The sequence below is a fragment of the Drosophila sulfurigaster genome, chromosome X, assembly GCF_023558435.1.
Source record: "Drosophila sulfurigaster albostrigata strain 15112-1811.04 chromosome X, ASM2355843v2, whole genome shotgun sequence".
Lineage (NCBI taxonomy): Eukaryota > Metazoa > Arthropoda > Insecta > Diptera > Drosophilidae > Drosophila > Drosophila sulfurigaster.
This window is the reverse complement of record NC_084885.1, coordinates 10563567-10585708: the sequence shown is the minus strand read 5'-3', so window position 1 is coordinate 10585708 and position 22142 is coordinate 10563567. Positions and strand designations below refer to the sequence as shown.

General features: G+C 35.8%; 2 protein-coding genes and 1 long non-coding RNA gene across 4 annotated transcripts; 1 reads left to right on the top strand and 2 right to left on the bottom strand.

The window, feature by feature from the left end:
• The first annotated feature begins 1676 nt into the window (after window positions 1-1676).
• Window positions 1677-3562, top strand: LOC133848519 (zinc finger protein OZF-like). Its single transcript, XM_062284135.1, has 3 exons — window positions 1677-2005; window positions 2068-2446; window positions 2518-3562. The coding sequence occupies exons 1-3, from the start codon at window positions 1823-1825 to the stop codon at window positions 3153-3155; spliced, it is 1200 nt and encodes a 399-aa protein (XP_062140119.1). The 5' UTR covers window positions 1677-1822; the 3' UTR covers window positions 3156-3562.
• A 2032-nt stretch (window positions 3563-5594) lies between these two features.
• LOC133847822 (large ribosomal subunit protein uL22) lies at window positions 5595-7364 on the bottom strand. The gene is made up of 3 exons (XM_062283071.1): window positions 7271-7364; window positions 6908-6998; window positions 5595-6167 (listed from the first exon to the last, which is right to left on the bottom strand). The coding sequence occupies exons 2-3, from the start codon at window positions 6986-6988 to the stop codon at window positions 5688-5690; spliced, it is 561 nt and encodes a 186-aa protein (XP_062139055.1). The 5' UTR covers window positions 6989-6998; window positions 7271-7364; the 3' UTR covers window positions 5595-5687.
• A 6355-nt stretch (window positions 7365-13719) lies between these two features.
• Window positions 13720-20254, bottom strand: LOC133847823 (uncharacterized). Of its 2 annotated transcripts, XR_009895191.1 has the most exons (3): window positions 19963-20250; window positions 18263-18678; window positions 13720-14985 (listed from the first exon to the last, which is right to left on the bottom strand). It is a non-coding gene; the product is annotated as an uncharacterized LOC133847823 (long non-coding RNA). The 2 variants fall into 2 exon arrangements; XR_009895192.1 differs by lacking the exon at window positions 18263-18678 and having other exon boundaries at window positions 19963-20254.
• Window positions 20255-22142: the final 1888 nt, after the last annotated feature.

Here is a 22142-nt window from a genome sequence, read left to right as displayed (position 1 = left end):
CGAGATTATTTTACTTATATGAAAAAGCTCAAAAATAGTCTCTTGATAATTCGAATTATTTAGTTTCGACATAAGCTTTGATAGGCCACACATCGAAATACATAAATGCTAAGTGAAAAAAATCACCAGAGAGCAAAGAACGCAAAACTAAATAAAATTAGAACAGCACTAACAACAACAATAGCAATATCGCATAATGGCGCCCCCAGAATGGGTCGGATGGCGGTAGCATGACGCAAACATCAAAGCAGCGACGCGACTGCGACGCGACGTCGATTGTATTGGAAAGGATGGGCGGCATGTGCTTGGGTTTGGCTATGCGTGTCGTGTGCCTGTATTATTTGTGTGTGTGTTTGTGTGGTTGTGTGCGTGTGTTTATCTGCATGTGTGAGTACGCTCGTGCGTGTGAGCTTGGCCGAATACACAGAAACACGAAGAACAACAACACACGCTGCTTCTTATCATGAGCTCATCATCATCGGCGTGCAACTTTCGATATGTACTCCTCTTACTGTTGTTCGCAAACACAGATTAGAACAAAAGGCATCACAGTAGTTAAATGCAACAATAAAAACTTAAAACATATATGCATATGTACACGCACACATACACACACAAAAAATACACGAAAAAAAATTAACCCCTAGTTGCTGGTGGCGTAGTTGCTCTTGAATCTGGTTGGGGGGTTGTTGCTGCTGCTTTCAGCCAAATTCTTATTCTTATTAAACACTGTTTTCGATTATGTGAATCCTCTTCCAGTTACTATTTATTAAATTATCACTACGTTTTAATGTATGTTTCAAACGTTTAAGGGTTATACACTTGATTTACGACCGGCAATAGAAAGATGAAATTATAACCGCGCAATGAGACGAGCGCGAATCGAATCCACTTGCGGCACCTTGGAGATTCAGTTTCAATTTAACACCCACACACAGTAAACTCAACAGTAAAAAATATTCTTTAAAAAAAAACCGATCAGTAGTGTGTGACTAGTAACAACAAGTTGCACACACACACAATCGCAAGCTATAAATTGCTCTTATTTATAAATTAATTGAAATTCATCAATAAAGACAATTATTCCGGCACTTTACCGCAGAACTCCGTAATCGAATTGGTATTCAGTATGGCCGCAACTTGAAATTCAAAATATACCGATTCTTATTGCCAATAATACGTTTTACCCAAGTTAGAATAAATACCAAAGAATTTCGAATCCCCAGGATGGTTCTGAAATTTATCGATAAATACATACGTGTTATTTTGAATTATTAGAATTATTTTTATATTTATTAAAAAGGCGACAACTAAAAAAAACTTAATTTTCCACATATTGTTTCAAAACACAAAAATTTTACTTCAACAATTGGGAATTATTTACTAATTTGTCAAGATGGTTGTAGAGTTATTGAAACAGCTATGTTTGCGGTAGCATCGAAACTTCAAGTTCGATTAGGAAACGTTACAACTTGACAATAGGAAGATGTGGTTTGAATAAATAATAGCTCTATGCTGAAACGTAAAAAATCAATTATATTTCATTGCTTTGTTTAAATTATTTATGCCAAAGAGAACAAAATATTTGTAATTCCTAATTTCATCGATGTTTTCAAGTCATCGATAAAGTGTGTTGCTATCGATGTTTCTGCGCGACCGGCTATCAGCTGTTGAGCTGTTATCTTTGTACATCTGCAGAAAAACAAAACAATTATGTTTACTAATAAAAACTGTATTTAGTTCATAGTCCTTCACTATAGAAACTGAAATTAGTAAATGCCAATACACGATGCAATTGACACGATAGCAGCTACATCACAACATGAATATTCCCCGTAGCATTGAGCGTTGCTACCTTTGCAACTGCGCTTTTGTTGACAACAAAGTTTACGAGCATATGTTTGAAGAGCGTTTTAATGAAAGAGGTCTGCAGCAGTCCACTCTAGCCAGCATATTGGCCATGGCTCTGGGTATCAAGCTTCAGGCCGAAGAAGTGCACTCTGTGGTGAGTTTTTTTTGTTTCTAATAGTAGTGAAAAGTTTCTCACTGCCTTCATTGCATTTGCAGTTTATTTGCAGCACCTGCAAGGTAAGTCTGCTTAACTTTGAGGCGATCTCGAGGCAATTGTTCCAGCTGCGATACGAAATAATTGAAACACATGCACAAACTAGTCAATTGCATGCGATGCAAAAAGAAGCGGAAGACGATATGATCGATGAATGCTTTGAAAATGAAAATTATGATGAGGATGAAGATGAAGGTGACGATGACGAAGACAGCTTGGACTTGGATGCGATCGAACAACAATTGCAGGAGGTGGAAGATATGCTCGCGAATACCGCAGCTGAGCAGCAGCCGGATACTAAAGAAGAGTTTGACTACATAGAGGAATGCTCTGATTCCCCGGACGCGAGTGTCTTAGAAGATTATTTGCTGTCGAATTCAGGTGGAAACTTAATTACCATGTACCATTACATTAACTTTCTACTAACAACTCTCTCACTCTTTCTCTTGTAGATAAACCGCCGACAATACAAGCCACATTTAAACCACGCAAGGCGCCGCCCGAGTTTAATTGCTCGTATTGCGGCAAAGTTTGCGAACGTCGCGAACATCTGCGGGAGCACGAAAGGATTCACACCGGCGAGCGTCCGTTTGAGTGCAAGGAGTGCGGCGCCACGTTTGCCCAGCGCTCAAATTGGCGTGTACACATGAATTCAACACACTTCAATCTGGCCAATCACAAGTGCATCGATTGCGGACGCTCATACAAACGCAAACGCCTGCTCGACAATCATATCAAGTCCGTGCACAGGCGTATACGCGATCTCAAGTGTAAGCAGTGTGGCTCCACCTTCGCCAGTGCCATCAGCCTAAAGAAGCATCTGCTGTGTCACACGGGCGAGCGAAACTACAGCTGTCAGATCTGCGGCAAGCGATTCAGTCGTCCCGAGAATCGCAATGTCCATCACTTTGTGCATAGCATACGCAAGCCATATGCCTGCAGTGTGTGTGGCGAGGGCTTCATACGCAAGCAGCAGCTGGTGCAGCACAGCAAGATCAGCAGCCATCCCAATCCCAATATTGTGCGCCTCAAGCCGCAGTTTAGTGCAGCCAACAGCGATCGGCTAAGACTGGCCAAAAAACAAGCCTAAATTGAACATTCCAAAGTTGGCTCGAATCCCAGTCATTTATGCATTAATAGCCGGCTGAACCCGTTGTCTCGCCTGCTTTGATTTTGATTTGGTTGCATCTAGACAAATTTAAACTATCACTAATTAAGCACCCAAAATAATATTAATTTACTTATATACAAAATTTAAGCAGGCGAAGATGCGAGCTCAGCTGGCTAATAGATTATTTACAACAATTATTATAAGGAATACCCTCAATTCGCATCTAGTCTGAATTATTTTCCCTCCCTTTCTTACTTGTGTCAGCTATTGCTGTCTCTGTTCAAACACTGTAAATTTAAGCATGCGCTTCATTCATACTGGTCTCAGCTATTTTCGAACATTTTACAATAACAAATCATAATTATATTTACAATTATTATATTTACTTTTTTTAAACTTTGTTTTAACTACCCATATTGGTCGGAAAAAAACTTGAAAAATAAATAAAATGCATTCAAATAAACATAGCTTCCATAGTAATTCTTTCACCAAACAATTCCAAATATTATTTCTGCAACAACAAACGTGCAAGCGAGATAGCACAATGACTAATAGCCTCTTTCCACCTCACTCAGTTTTTCTACGTTTTTTAAAGTCCCGTTTCGGGGTTTCCATCTGTACGAACCGAAAAATATGGGCAACGGTAAATTCCTCAATATGGCCGCTCTGAAATATCAGCTGTTCAAATGTAAACACGAGTTGGCGAACATTTCAAAAAAACAGCACGCGCATTTGAAAATGGAAAATTTCATTAAATTGCAGAATTTTTATGAGGATTTTAACGAAGTGGAGGGAAAATTAGCGAAGTATAGAGTATAGGCCATTGCTGGCAGCAATGTAATATTTACATAAATACATTTACTTTTTATCAACGGCATGGGTGTTTTTAGGAGCGCGATTATCCTGGAAACAACGAATCATTTTTTGAAGATAATTTTCGAATTAATAGGGAGAAGTTTGGCATCCTTGTGGAGCGCCTTTGTGGGTTGGCCAAAAAAGGCACTACATTTCTCCTCCCATAACTCGAACAACATAGCCTTGTGGATGCCACTCCACGATATTGACGGCTTTCGAGTTTTTTGGCTCATCTAAAATATAAAAAATTTGCTTTAAAAAGCAAAATAAAATTTTTATTTTTCTATTTTCATACCTTGGCGCACTTTAATGTCAGCTGTTTTGTTAGTGGTGAGCTCTTTTTCGTTGCCATATCGATCAAAATATCGCATAATTACCCAAAAAGTGCGTTCGCTATTTCTACGTAGCTCGCGAACGTAGAAAAACCGACTTTTTTTCTTATGGGTTTTACATGGGGCGAACGTAACATTCGGCCTGAACGTGAAAAAACCAAAGAAAACCAAAGAAAACCGTGCGGTGGAAAGAGGCTATAATGCGTTGTAGATAAGGCCACAACAGCTGATCGTTCTAGAAGCCCAGCTGTGTTGTATGCCAAAAAAAAAAACATCACCGCCAGAATGAAATAATTTTGAAATTGAATGATAAAGCACTATCCTCGCTTTAAGATACTTCTATATATTTTTTAATGCAATGAAATGAAAAAGTGTCTGTTTTTAAGCGAATAAAACTATTGCCTACGATTCAAATAGTGTTACCAACTGACAATTATGAAAGTAGTATTTTTAGTATATTTTCATTTTTATTGCCGGCTTAAAAATGCGTTAACAAATACCTTTAAAATATTACGAATGGCATATCTAACAAGTTTTAACACATTTTAATGTGTATTATACATTTGAATGTGTATTATCAGCTAATTTTTTTTTGCAGAATTTCGGCAATTCAAAAAGCAAAAGAAATAAACAATTCAAAATCCTTATCCTTCCAAGTTCTTGTCCATTAGCTTCAATTAGTTTATCGGCTATGGCTGCATTTGTTTGGTCTCAACGTGCGTGGCAAATTGTTATTAGATTATTTACTGCATTTTTTCAAGCTCAAGCCAAAGGTAATCATAAAATTCTATCAACTGTCAAGCAAAAGTGGGAAACTAAAGATGAAAATATAGCATAAACAGCAGACTAAAATTGAAGCGACCCTAAGCAAGAGCATCCTTTAGAACACTCAACCTTCAAGCCCTATTTATTTGCTTATATCTAGAAACGCTCAGCGGCGTCATCGCATCCATTCAAGCCAGCCATGGTTTACAATTTATACATCTCTCTTTATTGCGACACTTAACAGCGGCGCTTGTCAAGCCTAACTAAAACAAAAATTAAATAGGGTGGAAAAACAAACACCAAGACAGCTTCTAGTTTGGGATTTTTAGCAGTTGTCGCGTTATATATTCTCCTCCTTCTATTCGACAGCCTCGCGGAGTGTTGTTCTTTCTTTTTTTAAATATACACACACGAACACACATGGAAACTGTATCTTAATGTTTGTATTGTAAAAAAAAAAATTACGTTTGTTTTCAGTTTTTTTTGTTAACACCGGCATGGGCGACGGTGGGGCGAGGACAATCGCGCCACTGCCCCCCGTGTTCCAGACACAATATTTTTATTCAGAACGCAACATCTTTTCCTTTTGACGCTGCAGCTTCTTCTTGGAGAGCTTCTTCTTTGTGGGCTCATCGTCGGTGGCCTTGGCAACAACCTCCTCCTTCTCGGTGAGTATCACCTCAACATGGCATGGCGACGACATGTAGGGATTGATGCGACCGTGAGCACGGTATGTGCGGCGACGCAGGCACTGAGCGCGATTCACCTGAATGTGATCGACGACCAGGCGATCGACATCGAGACCTCTGTAGTCGGCGTTGGCTTCAGCGTTGCGGAGCAACTGCAACAAGAACTCGGCAGACTTCTTGGGCCAGCGACCCTGTGTAGTCTTCCACTGCTTGGCCTGGGCACAACGGCCGACACCACCGTTGAAACGGCGGAAGGGCACGCACTCCTTCTGATCGACGACGGCCTTGAGGAAACGCTGGGCACGACGAAGTGGCATGCGCTTGATGGCCTGTGCGGTCTCATGGGTGTTCTGTTGGCCAACAAGATGCGAATGTTAATATCGAAAAACAAGCATTTCAAATGTATAGATAGTGTGCGTTTGTTGTGTACTTTGTGTGTCGTTTTTATGGTTGTGCCACGCTACAGGTAGAGACGACCGCATTGAGGGCAGTTTCGCCGCTGTTTTAACATGGCTGGAAGTTGCTTTTAGGGCGCAGGAAGCTTAATAAACGCATGTGTTCATCGTTCATCAAGATTTGCAATACTGCGCCCTGCACTTTAACAAATCGATCGCAATTGAGAAAATAGATATTGTGTCGAGCTACAGGTAGAGACGAGAGCATTAAGCGCAGCTCGCCGCTGTTTTAACCCGACTGAAGTTTGCTTTGGGCACACGTTGAGCGTTAGCTCGTTCCTAAGATGGAAGCGAACGTTATAAAGCAAGCATGCCCACAATAGTTCTCTAATTGTTGTTGTTGCTGTGGACAGGGTTTTAGAAGAGCGCATCGTTTTGATTTCGATTGCGTTCAGCTGATGAACTTGTCCTTTTGATTCAAAATTCGTCTAGCAACAATGCAAAAGTGAAATACTGCACTTAATTTGGCAGGCGATTCACTGATTAATGTTGCAAATAAAGAAAACAACGCACGAAGCACGCACAAACACACACTATTGGCGAACATAACCACACTGTTGTCGGAGCTCATATGTCAACAACACCAACAACTACAACAGTTTGGCGTCCGTCAGGAATTCAACACTAAAACTTACCTTGAAATGAACACGTAGATTTGGTCCGCGCGCCTTGCACGACTTGGTGGCGTTATCTGGCTCACGTGAGTAACGGCCCATTGTTTAATATCTACAAAATATATATTTAAAAAACTTTTAGGCACTTCGAAGTAACATAAAAAAAAAATTTTTGTATGTTTGTATGCAACACAGAAAAAAAAAAGAATAACACAATTTTGCATTCAATGAATGACAATTTTCGTTGGCAATTCGTTTTGCAATTTCATGCACACCGAATGCAGCACTTTATATTCTTTCATATTTTACGCGTTTTGTGTGAATATACTTGGTAAATATAGCGATGTTTGAAAATTTATTTGCGGCTTTGCCAATTGAGCGTACCTCCTTCGTCGTGTACGAAACCGGAAAAGAACCTTTGACAGAGAGTTGGCAGCCATGCTCGATATTGTGCGCTCATCGTTATCGATAACCACAGCACAGTGTTGCACAGTGTGTGCGCATACAAAGTTATCGCACACAGTGTTGCATGCCACGCACACACACACATAGCACTCAGCTTTTGATTGCGTACGCGCAAGGCAAAAGTGCGCGCGCAAATTATTCAAATTCAAATGACGTGTATGTGTGTGTGTGTTGAATGTCAATTGTAAGATGTTGCTACTATTTCCTTCCGCAGCGTTGGAGCAAAAGAACGACGACGACACGTCGACTATTAGCCATACAGGCAGGCAGGCAGTCAGGCAGGCATTTGCTTAGTAATACGCTTTTGTATGCGCATTCACTTGTACAAATTGCTTATGAGTGGTACTTGGCACAACGATAAAACGTTATTCATTTAAGTAAGCTCCACTCACTCGTTTAGTTAGTTGCTTCCCCACAATTTCTTTATTACAATTCTGCCATTTTGATATGTACTTACAATGCAAATTAATTGAATTAATTCAATTTGCTGCTCAACGTTCCGTTGATTTTTCTTCGCATCTCCCTCCTCGTGTGTGTTTTATTCGTTTTTTTTTATTGATGCCTTCTACAACTACGACAAAGTATTACTCTGGCTACTACTAGGTAATCATAGTTACTACTATACTATGATATACTGATTCAATTTTTTGCATACATACAATGTATTTGATATTCTTGGTACTTGTACTTAGTTAGTCAATGAGCAAGCATACTTGATATAATTTCTATTGCTGTTGCTGTTGCTGTCGCTGCTGATGTTGCTGCTTCATCAGATTCACAAAAAAAAAAAAAATGGAAATAAAAACCAAAAAATCGACAAGAGCAACACACAACAGCGACCACGTTGAGCACTTGAACAAAATAATGCAATAAATGTTGTAGCATATAAATTTGTGTTGTTCTCTGTTTTGTTTCTGCCGTCGCCGTCGCCGCTGTCGCTGTCGCTGGGAAATGCTCTGGATCTTTGAGCTGAGCTCAGTTTGGATTGGCGTTGACTTTGGCTGCCTGGCTGGCAACGCTCACGTCGTCATCAGTCGCCGTCACCAACGGCAGACAACAACTGAGACAAATCTAATTTACATGATCGCTCGCATTATCGTCCATTGTATTATAATCATCAGCAACGAGCGACGTGCGACGGTGACGGCAACAGCGACGTCGACATCGACATCGACCTCCGCCTGCACCTGCGCCTGCGCAGCTAACCCCGCCCTCAGGCCATTGTTATTGTTGCTGTTGTTGTTGTTGTTGGTGCTGCTGTGGCGAGTTCAGTGGTTGGCGCTTCCTAAGTGGATGACACTCAAGCTCATTGAGCGCTCCAATGTGATGGAACGGCTGAAGCAGAAGCAGAAGCAGAAGCCGAAGCCGCAGTCTCAGCTGCCTCAGCTTTGGATGCGGCTGCGGCTGCGGCTTCGACTGCGGCTGAGGCTGAGGCAGCGCTGCTGCACCTAGGCTACAAATTATAATACGAGTAAACATAATACAACAACAGCAACAACAACCAACGAGAACAACAATAACAATAACAAAAAACTAAAAAAAAAGCGAAAAAAAAAACGAAAAACGAAAAAGTAAAGCAAAGCAAAAGCATTTGGAGAGCTCTCGCACAGCGCACTAAACAATGCGAAAAATATATCTGAATTTTTTTTCGTTTTCAATTTCTGTGGCCAGTTTTAAAGTTCAAGCCGCGACATTAACACACGAAATCTGCGATTATCCGTGCCTCAGATCGAGAAGCATTCACACACACCGACACATACATATATATTTTACATACATACATATACATATATCTAATACCCATACAAATACACTTGCAATTTTGTATCGTCATCTCTTTCGCGCGTAATTGAAATTTTTGAATTTTTCGGGGAGCTCTTCGAATGATTTTTTTACGTTTAACGTTTTTTGAAGCGTGAAGCGAAAATTGCAAATAAAAGTCAATAGATCAATTTTACGAAAAAAAGAAAAGAAAAACAACAGCAACAATAACACAATAAAACCGCAAAATATAAATAAAAAGAAAACACGAGAAATAAAGAGAATAACATAAATAAATAAGTCGAAAATAAACACACGGAAAATTTTAATATCGCTTAAACAGAAAAAAACAAAAACAAAAACATACACCAATAAAATAAAACACGCAAAAATTTGATTGAAATTATAAACATTATAAAAGTTTTCCTCTAATTGCAAAAAGGAAATTTTTGAGACGCGAGAATTTGTTGTAAATCAAGAGCGAACAATAAATAATAAAAGATAACAACAACGAAAAACAACGGGAATATCTGTACAAAATTCCAATGTGGAATTATGAAACCATAACAAAACAAAGGAAACACAAAACAACAACAATAATAGCAATAACAATAAGAGGCCGAGCATACATAAAGGAAATTTATTAATTTGATTCGCAGCAAAAATTCGACAGCCAATTGAAACGCCTTAATTAAACTTATATTTGCTTATAATTTAAACAACTGGGAAAACAACACAGCAACGACAGCAGCGACCGCAACAACAATAACAACAGCAGCAACAACAATAACAACAAAAATAATAATAATAACAACAACAAAAACAACAATCAAGAGCACTATAAGTATATCGAGTAGGCTATGGAATGGTATTTACGAAAATTTTCCTATATATATTGTTTACATATTCGATCTTAAAGTTCCCGCACTTGTTGAGACGCCCATCGAATTCACACGGAAATTCGATTTCAAGTGTTGATCGCCTACAAAAATACCGTATCTTTAATAATTTAATTTATTTTGTTAACCTCACGGGATAAAATACTTTTGTTCTAGATATTATTAACAAGTTCATCACTTTAGTGCAAACGTTGTTACAACATTTTTCACATGTGACGATCTTCCACAATTTGTCAATTCTAATAAAGAAAACCCACACTTAAAGATCTAAAGGAATAGTTTTTAAATATAAAATCACCAAAATAGGGTTTTGGTTAATTCAATTGCCAGGCGTTGTAAAAATGTTTTGAAATATTATTGATGAATTTTAGCAAAATAGTTTTTATAGTTGTTTGCTTTTAACTCTTGAATACTGCGTATAAAACTTTTCCTATAATTTTCTTTTATTCTCTAGACTAAAACTTTGCTATATTCTTGTTGCATTCTCTACTTTAAACTTTCAATTATTCAAAGAGTTTATTACCGAATAAAAATAAACAATTGATTTGGTTCAAACATACCACGACGATGACTGAGCCAGCGAACACAAGTTCTAATTTATCAACTAATGACACAAAATATTTATTGCACAAACCTCAAAACAAATATTTCATTTCACTTTCTTATCGAATTTTTAGCTTATTAGCTTTCGAGTAGCAAGGAATTTTCAACGTGAATTGGTACAAGAAAAAATCTAAAAATATATTTGTTAAAACAATACCTTTGTTTGTTTAAACCACGTTAATTTACCGCTGACTTGGGAATATCTTGCATTGAATTTTATCTGTAAGTGAAAGCTATATTAATTTAGAAAGGAAAATGATATTTCCACGTATTACCTTTTGTTTACTACCCACAGGGGATCGATTATCATATCAATATGTCAACTTTGTCATCTATAAATGTTAATGTGATGCATTTTCATCAAGTCTATGAAAACTTTGATGCACTTTGAATGCACGAAGAATCCATAGAATGAAATATTGAAATAAAAAAACCTTTTTATAATTAATCTTTTCATCTGTCTCTAGCTTCACAATACAGAAATCTTACGGTTAATCGAATTTATTAAGCTAGAGTCGATTTTTGCTATATACAATAAAATCTTCAGTACCTGTGATTTCTAAAAATTTGGTTGTGATCAGATACAAATTGTATAAATTATTTAAGAATTTGGAAAAACAAATAGTTACTACGGATCTTAGTGGCTTTCGATGAAAACATGGTATATTTTGCAGTCTTTGGTATATTTTGAATTACTATTTCAATAAACCACATTTTAACTTTGGTATATTTTAGGTGTTTTTATATTTTTGGTATATTTTAATGAATACCGCACAGTTTTGCTTTTTTTTCAAAATTTGTAGCTGGTATCTCACAGTCGAGCACACTCCACTGTATCTTTCTTACTTGTTTTAGGTTCGCCACTTCAATTTTCAAATGCAAAAATTTGATTGTAGCTGTAGCTGCACTTTTGCCGCGATAAGATGATCGTATACCCCATTTGGTGCAGTCGTTGATTACAGGGTGTGTGTTTGCTAGGTGACATTATCAATAGGTTAATTTTCGCAGAGACGTATTTATTGAATGACGCGGTTCATTGGCCCTCGACAGCCTTAGAGACAAATTTAAGCATGGCCTTTCCTCAAGGCTGCATCTATCACCTGTCTCTCTCTCTCTCTTTCACTCTCTCTCTCTCTGTCTAAATATGAAAATAGATAAATGCTATATAGAATTATGTATGTGTGAACTGCTGATGATGATGATGATGTTCAGAAATGTCGTCATGTTGTGTTTAATATTCAAATTGCAATTGATTTCTTTTCATAACAGATTAGCATACGAAGCTTGGGAAAGTTTTGCAACGCTCGAACTTGTTATAAATAATGTTATTATTATTGTTATTGTGCATTTAAATTGTAGCACATTATTATATGAATATTTATACGGATAAATCGAGCGACGTAAAATGTGCGCTATGGGAATAATCCCGAGGAATCCGCAACTCAAAGGGCTGCAGAGCGTAACATTGTGACAAGTAACGAGTAACTGGTAACAGGTAACTGGTAACTGGTAACAGGTAACTGGTAACAGGTAGCTGGTAACTGGTAACCGGTAACAAGTAAGAGATAACGGGCATCAAGTTGGATGTGACGCAAAATGACGGTTCAAAGTCTTTGAACCGGTTTAACGCGATTAGACGTCAGGCAGTTCTGTGTCGCATTAGAACGTCAGACCGATGATGATGATCGGTGGATGTGAAGACATCATCATCAGTCAGTCAGCTACATTATATATCTTTATGCATGAACGATTCGACATGCGCTTAGTCATACATCTCTCTCTCTCTTTCTTTCTTTGCGTTTGTCTGTCTGGGGGAAAAGGCGTCATCAATGTCAACATTGAACCACCGAGAGATGATTCTTGTTTTTTTTTGTTTTCGCGAATTCTGCTCAATTCCAGCTCATTCCAGATGAAACAACCATTGCGCCACATCTGTTGCATCCACATGTTGCCCTCAGTTCACACACTCACACACACACATTTACGCACACACTCACTCATCTCTTCATCGACGCTTGCGTTGTGCTTGATCGGCCCTGGCAGCCACAGCCACAGTCACTGTCGACCCCCAGCGATAGACATCGGCTGACCTCCACCTGAGGCATAAATCTCTTCAACAACAACAGCCACACACTCACACACACTCACATCTGAGTGGGGGAGAGAGCAAGCAAGAGAGAGAGAGAGCGAGAGAGACAGTCAGTCAAGTACTTGATAATCAGGCGTCGATTTCCGCGAAACGTGAAAACGTGAAGCCGAAAAAAGCCGCGTCACGTCACATTCGCACAATTTTCATCAGTCTGCGAAACGCGAACAGTTTTTATTTATTTATTTATGTATTTATCTCTTTTCTGTGTTGCATATTATTGTTCTCTTCTGCGAGCATACACATAAGCAAAGCAAATCTACAGACAGAGAATCTTAACCGACCATTGGATTCACTGTCAAATGCTTTGACTCTGTTTCAATTCCGTTCGTGTCTTGGAATTTCTTAAACTTCAACTTCTGCGTTTCAATTCCATTTCATATCAAATTTGTGCAAAGCTTTTAGTTTATTCTGCCTCATTCTCGTTAAACAGGATATCAAATGTTGAATTATTTCAACTCTTGGGTGTTTCAATTCTAGTATTCACCTCTTAGTTATAAATAATGTATCAATTAAATCAATTGACATACTTCCATAATGCCTTTTAGTTTATTTTTTCGTACATAGTCTATTCAATCCGTTCATTCCAATCCTATCTAATTCATTCCAGTCCATTCCTCTCCATTCGAAACCTTTCTATTTCACTACACTTAATTCCAGTCCTTTGGAATCAATCCATTCCAATCCTTTCCATTTCATTGCAGTCCTTTCCATTCCATTTCATTTCACTCCGCTCTATTTCGTAATTTATTCCAGTTCTTTCTCATCTATTCAGTTACTTTTTATTGCAGTCTTTTCCAATCCATTCAAATCCTTTTCATTTCATTCCACTCCTTTCTATTCCATTCCATTTCGCTCTATTTCGTAGTTCATTCCAGTCTTTTTCATTCCATTCCATTTCCATTACACTTCATTGCAGTCCTTTCCATTCTATTCCCATCACTTTTATTTCATTACTCTTCATTTCAGTTCTTTCCAGTCCTTTCCAGTTCATTCCAATCATTTCTATTTCAATATACTTTATTCTATTCTTTTCCAATCCTTCCTATTTCCTATTTCATTCCAGTCTTTTCCATTCTATCCTTTCTACTTCATTCCAGTCCTTTTCATTCCCGTCCACTTCGTTCCCAACTGTGTTCTTCTCTCAAGAAGCAGTTGCTACCCAATCGAAATACCCATAAATAGGGTATGACAAATGAGCATATGGCAACGGGACTGGGCCACTGTTGATGTCGTCCATTGTCCCAATTGTCGTCTGCGGTATGTCCGAGCATACAGAGTATAGGGTATAGTATTTATTTATGAGCAGACATGCTGCTACATATGTTGCTATAACTGCGAGGGATCATTGTTGTTGGCTTTATTTTAATAGAATTAATGGTTCGATATGTGATCTATTTTTGGATGACACTTCGATTGCTGCTCTCTGACGCAGTTGGGCAGGCACAGACACTCAAACACTCAAACATTCAAACAGACTCATCGAGATAGGCAGGGACGCACTTGCGGAAACTGGTAAATCCGGATCAAACAGGTTGCCGCCATATGCAATGCTCACACTCGATTATATAAGTGCCAAAATATGATTATACTTGATTAAGGACGCCGAGGATGAGGAAATAAATCAACGAATAGACTTGGCGACCTTCATGCCCCAGTGGCCACAATCTAGGGTATATCACATGAGGAATTCAAAGTTAAGAACAGTCAAAATATAGACAAAACAAAATAAAAACGCGATACAATCTGTACTAAATTGAAATTCTTGTTCATTTTTCGATTTGAAAACATTCTCTTTGCCTCTCTCTTGCTGTGCCTCTCTCTCGCTCACACTCTCTTTGTGTCGTTGGACTCTTTCTATTTTGTTTTCGAGGCACTTTTCAACAATTTGCTGTTATTTTTGTTGTTATTCATCTTTTGTATTCTTTTTGTTTGTTGCGTGATTTTCCAATGGAAAAATACCAAGCACAGACGCACTCTGGACCCGAAACCGAAAGGAAATATAGTTGCCAAAAAAAGTGTGTTTCATTTTATCGTTTCGTTGCGTTTCGTTTCGTTACATTTCGTTCGGTCCTTTATATTTTTGCTCCTTGGTTCGTTTCGTTCCTGGCTGCTTTCGTCAAGTTTCGTTCAGTTGATGTTCGTTCGCTTTATTTGCCATCGATCGCTCAAGGCGCAAGTTTCGTTCATTTGCTGATCGTCAGACCAAAACGTATCCTCACGTGCTGCAAAGACGCAAACTATATAGTATACTATACATACATATGTATTGCTCAATAAAAATAAACGAAAAACATTAAGAGAAAAAGAGCAAAGCGAAGCAAAGCAAAGCAAAGCATAAAAGTGCGTGAAAGGCGCGCCAATAAAAAGTATTTTTCATTTTGTTGATCATCGCATTTATTTTGTTCGTATCTTTTCTTGTGTTTACAAATCTAGCAGCAACTAGATTATCGATCTATTGATCTCCATCAAGTAAGTACACACAAGTGTTTAATAATGCTTTATATAGCTAGAAGAGTAGTTCGAGTTTTTTGCTTCTCTATGAGTACGATCTGAAATATTAGAAATACCATTCCAAATACCCTAACTTAATTCCGCTCGTGTTGCAATATAAATTACTCCTGGTTCAGTTTGAAATTAATTAGTTATGTATGTGATAACAAGCAGAATCGAAGGATATAATATTTGCAACTGAAATACAAATACAACATTTGAATGGAAGCAACATTGGAGCGCAATTACAATAACAAAACCAAAAAAAGCTGCAATTATAATAAGCACAGCAACAACAACAGCAAAAACAACAATCACAATTATATTGAGCAAGAAACGCGTCATTGGCAACGACATCAACATTACAGGTAAGACGAAACATTCCTCAAATGCTGACAGAAAGAAAAAGAGAATGTGAGAAAGAAAATAATAATACCAAATATAGCTTCAAAAATTTAAGAGTTGTTTTATCAAAGCAAAATTATATTCAAATTAAAAAAACAATTTATCAAATGCAGTGTAAGAATTTGTAAAGATATTTCTAAAGTAAAATTGTATCTTAAATATATATTCAAATTCTGTTTTATTTTATACAATAGAATATGATTTTTATAATATTTCATAACCAAATATTAAAATGTTAAGCTTTCAGTATTTAAAAGTTAATATCGCACAAGCCGAAAACAAAATTAGGAAAAACGTTGTAACATCTTTTTTTTTTATTTTGTTTTTATGCTTATTCACAATTTGAAAATATGCTAAAGTGCAAAACGCAGAATTCACAATATAAACCCAGATCTATATTTCAATTTTGTTATCTTCCTAATTTGTTAAATATATTATTATGAGGTATTTAAATGCAAATTGTTGAAGTTGTTTATTTTTTAAAGTTTGAACTGATTTAATATATATATAACAATAATAATATAAAATATACAAAAATATCATAAAAATAAAAATTGGATAAAAGTTGTAATATTGTATCTCTTAGTTTTAAATTGTTCTTAGCATTTAATTATAATTTGAAACACTCAAAAACGTATGCAGAAATATCTCAAATCGATATTTGGATAACCTAACCTAACCTTATTTTAGCCAATTGAGTGTGACTTTCAAATAATTTGTGCACAAGCATTAAAATGCAAAACCGAATGTTATTATTTGAAAGTTAAAGGTGACATACAAAACTATCAATAAAAGTGGGAAAAAATTTGACCTTTTTTTGTTTAATTTAAAATTTACAACTCCTTAAACTCTTGAACAATGTTTCGCATCTGAAAATGTTTCATTTTCAATTCAAGACTCTACAAACTCTTAAACATTTCTCAAGAAAATTTCCCACCTGGAGTTATTTTCCAATTGAAAATGCAAAAAGTGTTTTACAGGAAAAGCCCAAAATGCTGTAGCTGCCGCATTAAAAATATGTTAAATTAATCAATTCGATAAATGAAATTGGTTTTCAATTTGTGAAAAATTCTCGGAAATCTCGTAATTTGCAGTTGCATCTCGAATTTCCACAGTGGAGAGGAATCCCGTCGACGACACGTGGGTTGAACAGGGAATTACCCTATTTAATGGCCAGCATTAATAAGCGCAATTTTCTCTACCGCTCTACCGCTCTAACTGGCTCAATTATCAATGTGATACCATGTGATAAGCAAACAAATATAGGGTTGCTTAGCCAATCACAAAAACAATTTCATGTGCTTTTTCTGTTGCACTTTGAAGTAACACCTAAAATGCGTCTCGATTAAAGATTCATCTTTATATTTTACTACTGGGTAACTGGTAGTCGTGCATACCTTGCCATCGACTACTGCGATTTGTTATCGATTCGATGATGCATTAATTTAATATACAGGCAATTACAGCAAGCTCTAAAGGCGGGTGAGTTGCTTTACATAAAAATGCATAAACTATCGGCATTTGCCACGCCCATCGATTTGCTCCCAACTTTCCATAGTGTCCATTGTGCCCCCCGCTGTCCTCTCATCCATTTCGACCTGCAATTAAAGCACTTTAGTGCGCATTTGCAAAGCGACAAATTACAAAAGTGTTCATAAATTCACTTTGCTATGAAATCAAAATATTTGCCTTCAGATATGACGATTTATATGGTCGATTCGTTTGTGGAATGTGACAAGCGTTGGTCAAGAGAAGGGAACGAGCTGCACTCGGAAATGTGGTTCTGTCGCCTGGGGGGGAAAGGGAAGGGGTGGAGGGGAAATTAGCACATTGACGTTGCACTTTGAGTGACTTTTTTGTTCAGATTAAAACGAGAAGCAGAGACCGAGACAGGGACAGAAAAAACAAAAACACGAGCAAACAATTGAAATGTCCTTCACTTGGCAACAACTAACATCTATCGAGTATACCCTGTAATTAAGTGCAAGCATACCGCATCGTTCAGTTTTCAATTCTCTTAACTTTTCAAAACAAAACTGTGTTCAGTTGCTCTCAATTTTCTTAGTTTGCTTTTAGACCATAATCAAAATATGCAAAGACAAAATAAATTACTTTTAGTTTAACATCATTTAAATGCAATATTATATTAATTTGTATCATGCAATAAGAATATATTAATGAACATTACATTATATTATTATTATAAACTTAATGAATATTTTATTAATATGTTTAAGTGGCTTTTGACATAATTTTAAAGTACTTTAATGTGCTTCATTACAGACGACATTTATTTGGAAAACACAATCGAAAAAGTTGATCAATATTAAATAATAGTTAAGGATTTCATTTAACCACTTTATAGAGGGTATTCTTTACCCAACAATTCGCTGTCATATTTATCAATTTTACACTTTGTTCTTTGGTATTCGGAATTTCGAAATTCGCGAATCGTTTTTCGCTATTCGCTATTCGAATGCTGTCAAGTTCAATGCTGTTTTGTCACTTTCATTCGAGCTCATTTATTTAACATATGAATACACAATATGTGTGTATGATGATGAGTTTTTTTGTTGCTTTGCCAAACTTTTACTCAATACTCACCGCGTAGGCGATACATCACGCATCCCTCGCATCGCTCTCTGCATCTCCTCTGGGGGATGGATTGACTGTGAGTAGACTGTTGCGTTTATTGGCAACACGTATACGCACCGTTGTCGTCATACTTATTTTATTTTCGTTCAGTTCGAACCGCTTTAAATTGGTTCGCATCAGACAGCGAGTCATTTCGGAACGTGAGCATTTCTCTCTTTCACATTCGCTCTCTCTCTCTCTCTCTCTCTCTCTGTGTAGACTTGCAATGCCCTTCGGCCATGACTATGCACATATATAACAGAAATATGTAAAGACTCACACGACTTTTTACCCAGTTCCCATTGTGTGGTCGGCATCCTCCATTAATTGTACAATTAGCTGCATAATTACATTCCCTCCACATTCGCCGCCCAGGCGCATTATTTCTTTTGGCACATCATTAAAAAAAAAGAACCACACACAAAAAAAGAAAGAAAGTCAAATTAGCTGATCCGACTGTAAATTCATTTAATTGTTTATGCCATCGCGTTCGCTTTCGCATGCGAATACATTCAATATTCTTATGATGCTCGCCTGACACCTTGATGAGCTGTGGCAAAACCTATTGATGAACTAAACCGAACTGAACAGAACTGAAATGAACCACAGAGAAAGCCCACAAAATGGGGTGAACTCTGGTATCTTTCAGCATGAATCGTATCGGTGGCGTATGCGTAATATTAAGAAATACTTTTAGCAATAAGTTATCGGTAAATGTTATAAAAAAAAATGTATTTGAATGATTGTTTTATGCTTTTTTAACCCGTTACTCATTGGATAGAAGTTTGACATCGTAGAAGCTTTTTAAGAAACAATTTTATATGACAAGGAAGCAACTGTTAGTAACCGGTTTTAATTGCTTTGAATGACAATATGGTATATTTTGTACTCTATAGTATATTTTGAATATAATAGTACTCAGATATATAAAATGCAATATTTGGTATACTTTAGTATTCAGCATGTGAATTCGGTATATTTTAAGAATAATATCACACACATTTTGTACTCTACAGCATATTTTGAATGTAATGGTAAATTGATATACCAAATATAAAATTCGTCATTTTTCAGTAGTTTTTTCAGTAAATAAATTTGGTATATTTTAAGAATTATTCCACAAATATTTTGTACTCTACTTACCAAATACAACATTCGGTATATTTAAGTATTTTTCAGTATATTCATTTGGTATATTTTAAGAATAATACCTCACCTTGTTGTACCCAAGAGTATATTTCTATACAAAATATAACATTCGGTATATTTTGGTATTTTCGGCAAATTAATCTGGTATATTTTAATAATAAAACTGTACTGTTTTGCTTTTATTAAAATTGGGTAACAGGTATCTCACAGTCGAGCACACTTGACTGCAGATTTTTTAACAGTTTTTTATGTCTTTCTTCAAATATAATTTCCGTGTTAAGTTAAAAAAAAAAACTTTGAAATCATGTATATTAGTGACTTTAAGTTTGTCGCTCAAAATAAAATTCTTTTTGAATTTATGACTGCTATTCATTTTATTTTTATTAAAATTGAATTATCTAATCAAGAGTCAAAGAAAATAAATTTAAAAAACTGTATTTCATACTTACATATATTTAACTTTAGAAATATCTATTTTTGGAGTTTAATTTCAAGTGCTGAAAAGTTTTTTTATCATTCACATGTGTTGCAGGAAATAATTTAATAGCACGTCGAAAGAAATGCATAGCAAAGTCATAAAATAAAGATTGTTTTTATTTTGCGCAAAAAAATAAAACTCTTCATCAATAATAAAGGATAATATTGGTCTAGTTGATGTCTTCGTAGTTACATTTTGTATTTAACAATTACAATTAATCGTTTAGCACAATGCTGTGAGCCACTAAACAGTCGCTGGGAGCAACTAAAAATGCATTTAGGCGTAAGCGCTGAGCAAATGTCATAAACAAAATGCTTAGGGAAATGAATGCAAGACAAACACTCGTGTTGCTATTTTAGAGAGATTATTGCACAAAGTGTAAATAGAGATATATTACGCAGATTCCACTGAAATGCAGTTACATTTTATATACCGCAATAAACGTTTGTGTGTGTGTGTTTCTTTTTTTTTATTGGGGCCGCCCTTCAGACTCGTGGACATTTATGTCTGAAGCTTGTTTAACCAGTAGCCTAACAGACAGACAGCCAGACAGCCAGAGAGACTGCGATTACTTGTTAGCTAAGCTGACTTCTATTACAGCACTGCGAGAGATGGAAGATATAGAAACGGAATTAAGCAGTAGCGCCCTCCAGATAAACACACACACACACACACACGACGACAACGCGCTGTAAACATTTTAAATCAAATCGCAAATGCGAATACGAGTGTATAAAAAAAAGCAACAGCAACAAAAACTAAATGCTAAATCCTATTTGCATAAAGCGAAAACAAAGCAAAATCAACACCAACAACAACAACAAAAAAGAGATAATAAATAAATAACGATAATAATAAACAAGCTACAGCGACATGTGACAATTGTGATACTTTGTTACTGTTATTGTTATTGTTATTCTTTTTGCTCTTGCTCTTGCCGTTATTGTTTATACCTTGCGTATACGGGATATACGATCTAGTTTCGAATATAGTTTCCCCAACTGGTATTCAAATGATGTAGATATAGATCATATAAATCATATAGTATACATTTACACCCATAAATGTAATTATCGATTCGACTTTAGATTATAGCTATTTATTTCTTTCTGTTGTAATCATTTTTTTATTCCCTGCGCCACGTTTGCTCAATTAGCCACAAACTCAATCATTTATCTATAGGCGTTGATTGGATACAGATTATAACCAACAACAAAATAGTGTGTTAATCTCACCTACATTAAAATAACAATATGCTACTATGCATTAGCTTGTTATAGTTATTTACACACATGTGCACAAATTACTATGACTGCTAATTTCGATTTTATAGCTTTTAATCTATTTAATTACTATTTAATATTTATTTATTTTGATGTTGAATAATTGAAGAGCATTTGGTTTTTGAAAATTATATTTTCACTTCATAATAAAGCAATTAATTCCAAAGCTGTAAAAATCATAATTTTAAATCCATATTTAAATATTTCAATACTCTACAAATTCACAAAATACTCAAAGCGAACTTTTAGATATATTTTATTAAAATATGTTTTATGGAATGTTTTTTAAGCATATTGAAAATAGTCGTATACGCGTTTTTATTTTTTCTAAGCCTTTTTCATATATTTTTTTTTTTATATTTGTAAAGTAATTTAATTCATAATTGATATAAATGTAATATAATTAAACAACTGTATGATTTTCGTTTTTAATAAGAGAACATTTTGTAATACCACTTGTCGTATACTTGATTTTATTATTGATTGATTGTTTTTATTTATTTCGGCGAATTATCTTATTTGTTTGTTTTAATATAAAGATTGTAAAGAATTTAGATTTATAATTGATATTTAAATGAATAATTAAACAATTGATAGATTTTTTGATAAATCATTTACAATTTCTTGAAAACAGATGTCGTATACGTGTTTTCACTTCACTCAATTATTTATCTAGGCGATTTGCATTATTATTTATTAATCGTTGATTAAGTATTTAAGTATTAATTAAAGTATTTTATAGAAATTCATTAGAAATTTATATCAAATATTAATTTTTCTTATTTCATTAAAGCAATTTTTTAAAATGTTTGGCTTTTCTAGTTTTTAAATAAGATTATTTAGAATATTTAAATAACTAGTTAGAGGGAATTTCAGATTAATATGCTGTTTTTTTTTTTGTTTTGCCAAAATCATTTCAATTTTTCTAGAAAACACATGT

What these genes read in the sequence shown, in the direction of transcription:
- LOC133847822 (XM_062283071.1), bottom strand. Translation starts at nt 6,988, where the DNA reads ATGGGCCGTTACTCACGTGAGCCAGATAACGCCACCAAGTCGTGCAAG. An exon ending in ATCTACGTGTTCATTTCAAG is followed by an intron (nt 6,168 to 6,907) that starts GTAAGTTTTAGT and finishes GTTGGCCAACAG; the next exon opens with AACACCCATGAGACCGCACA.
- LOC133848519 (XM_062284135.1), top strand. Translation starts at nt 1,823, where the DNA reads ATGAATATTCCCCGTAGCATTGAGCGTTGCTACCTTTGCAACTGCGCT. An exon ending in CCGAAGAAGTGCACTCTGTG is followed by an intron (nt 2,006 to 2,067) that starts GTGAGTTTTTTT and finishes TTGCATTTGCAG; the next exon opens with TTTATTTGCAGCACCTGCAA. An exon ending in TTATTTGCTGTCGAATTCAG is followed by an intron (nt 2,447 to 2,517) that starts GTGGAAACTTAA and finishes TTTCTCTTGTAG; the next exon opens with ATAAACCGCCGACAATACAA.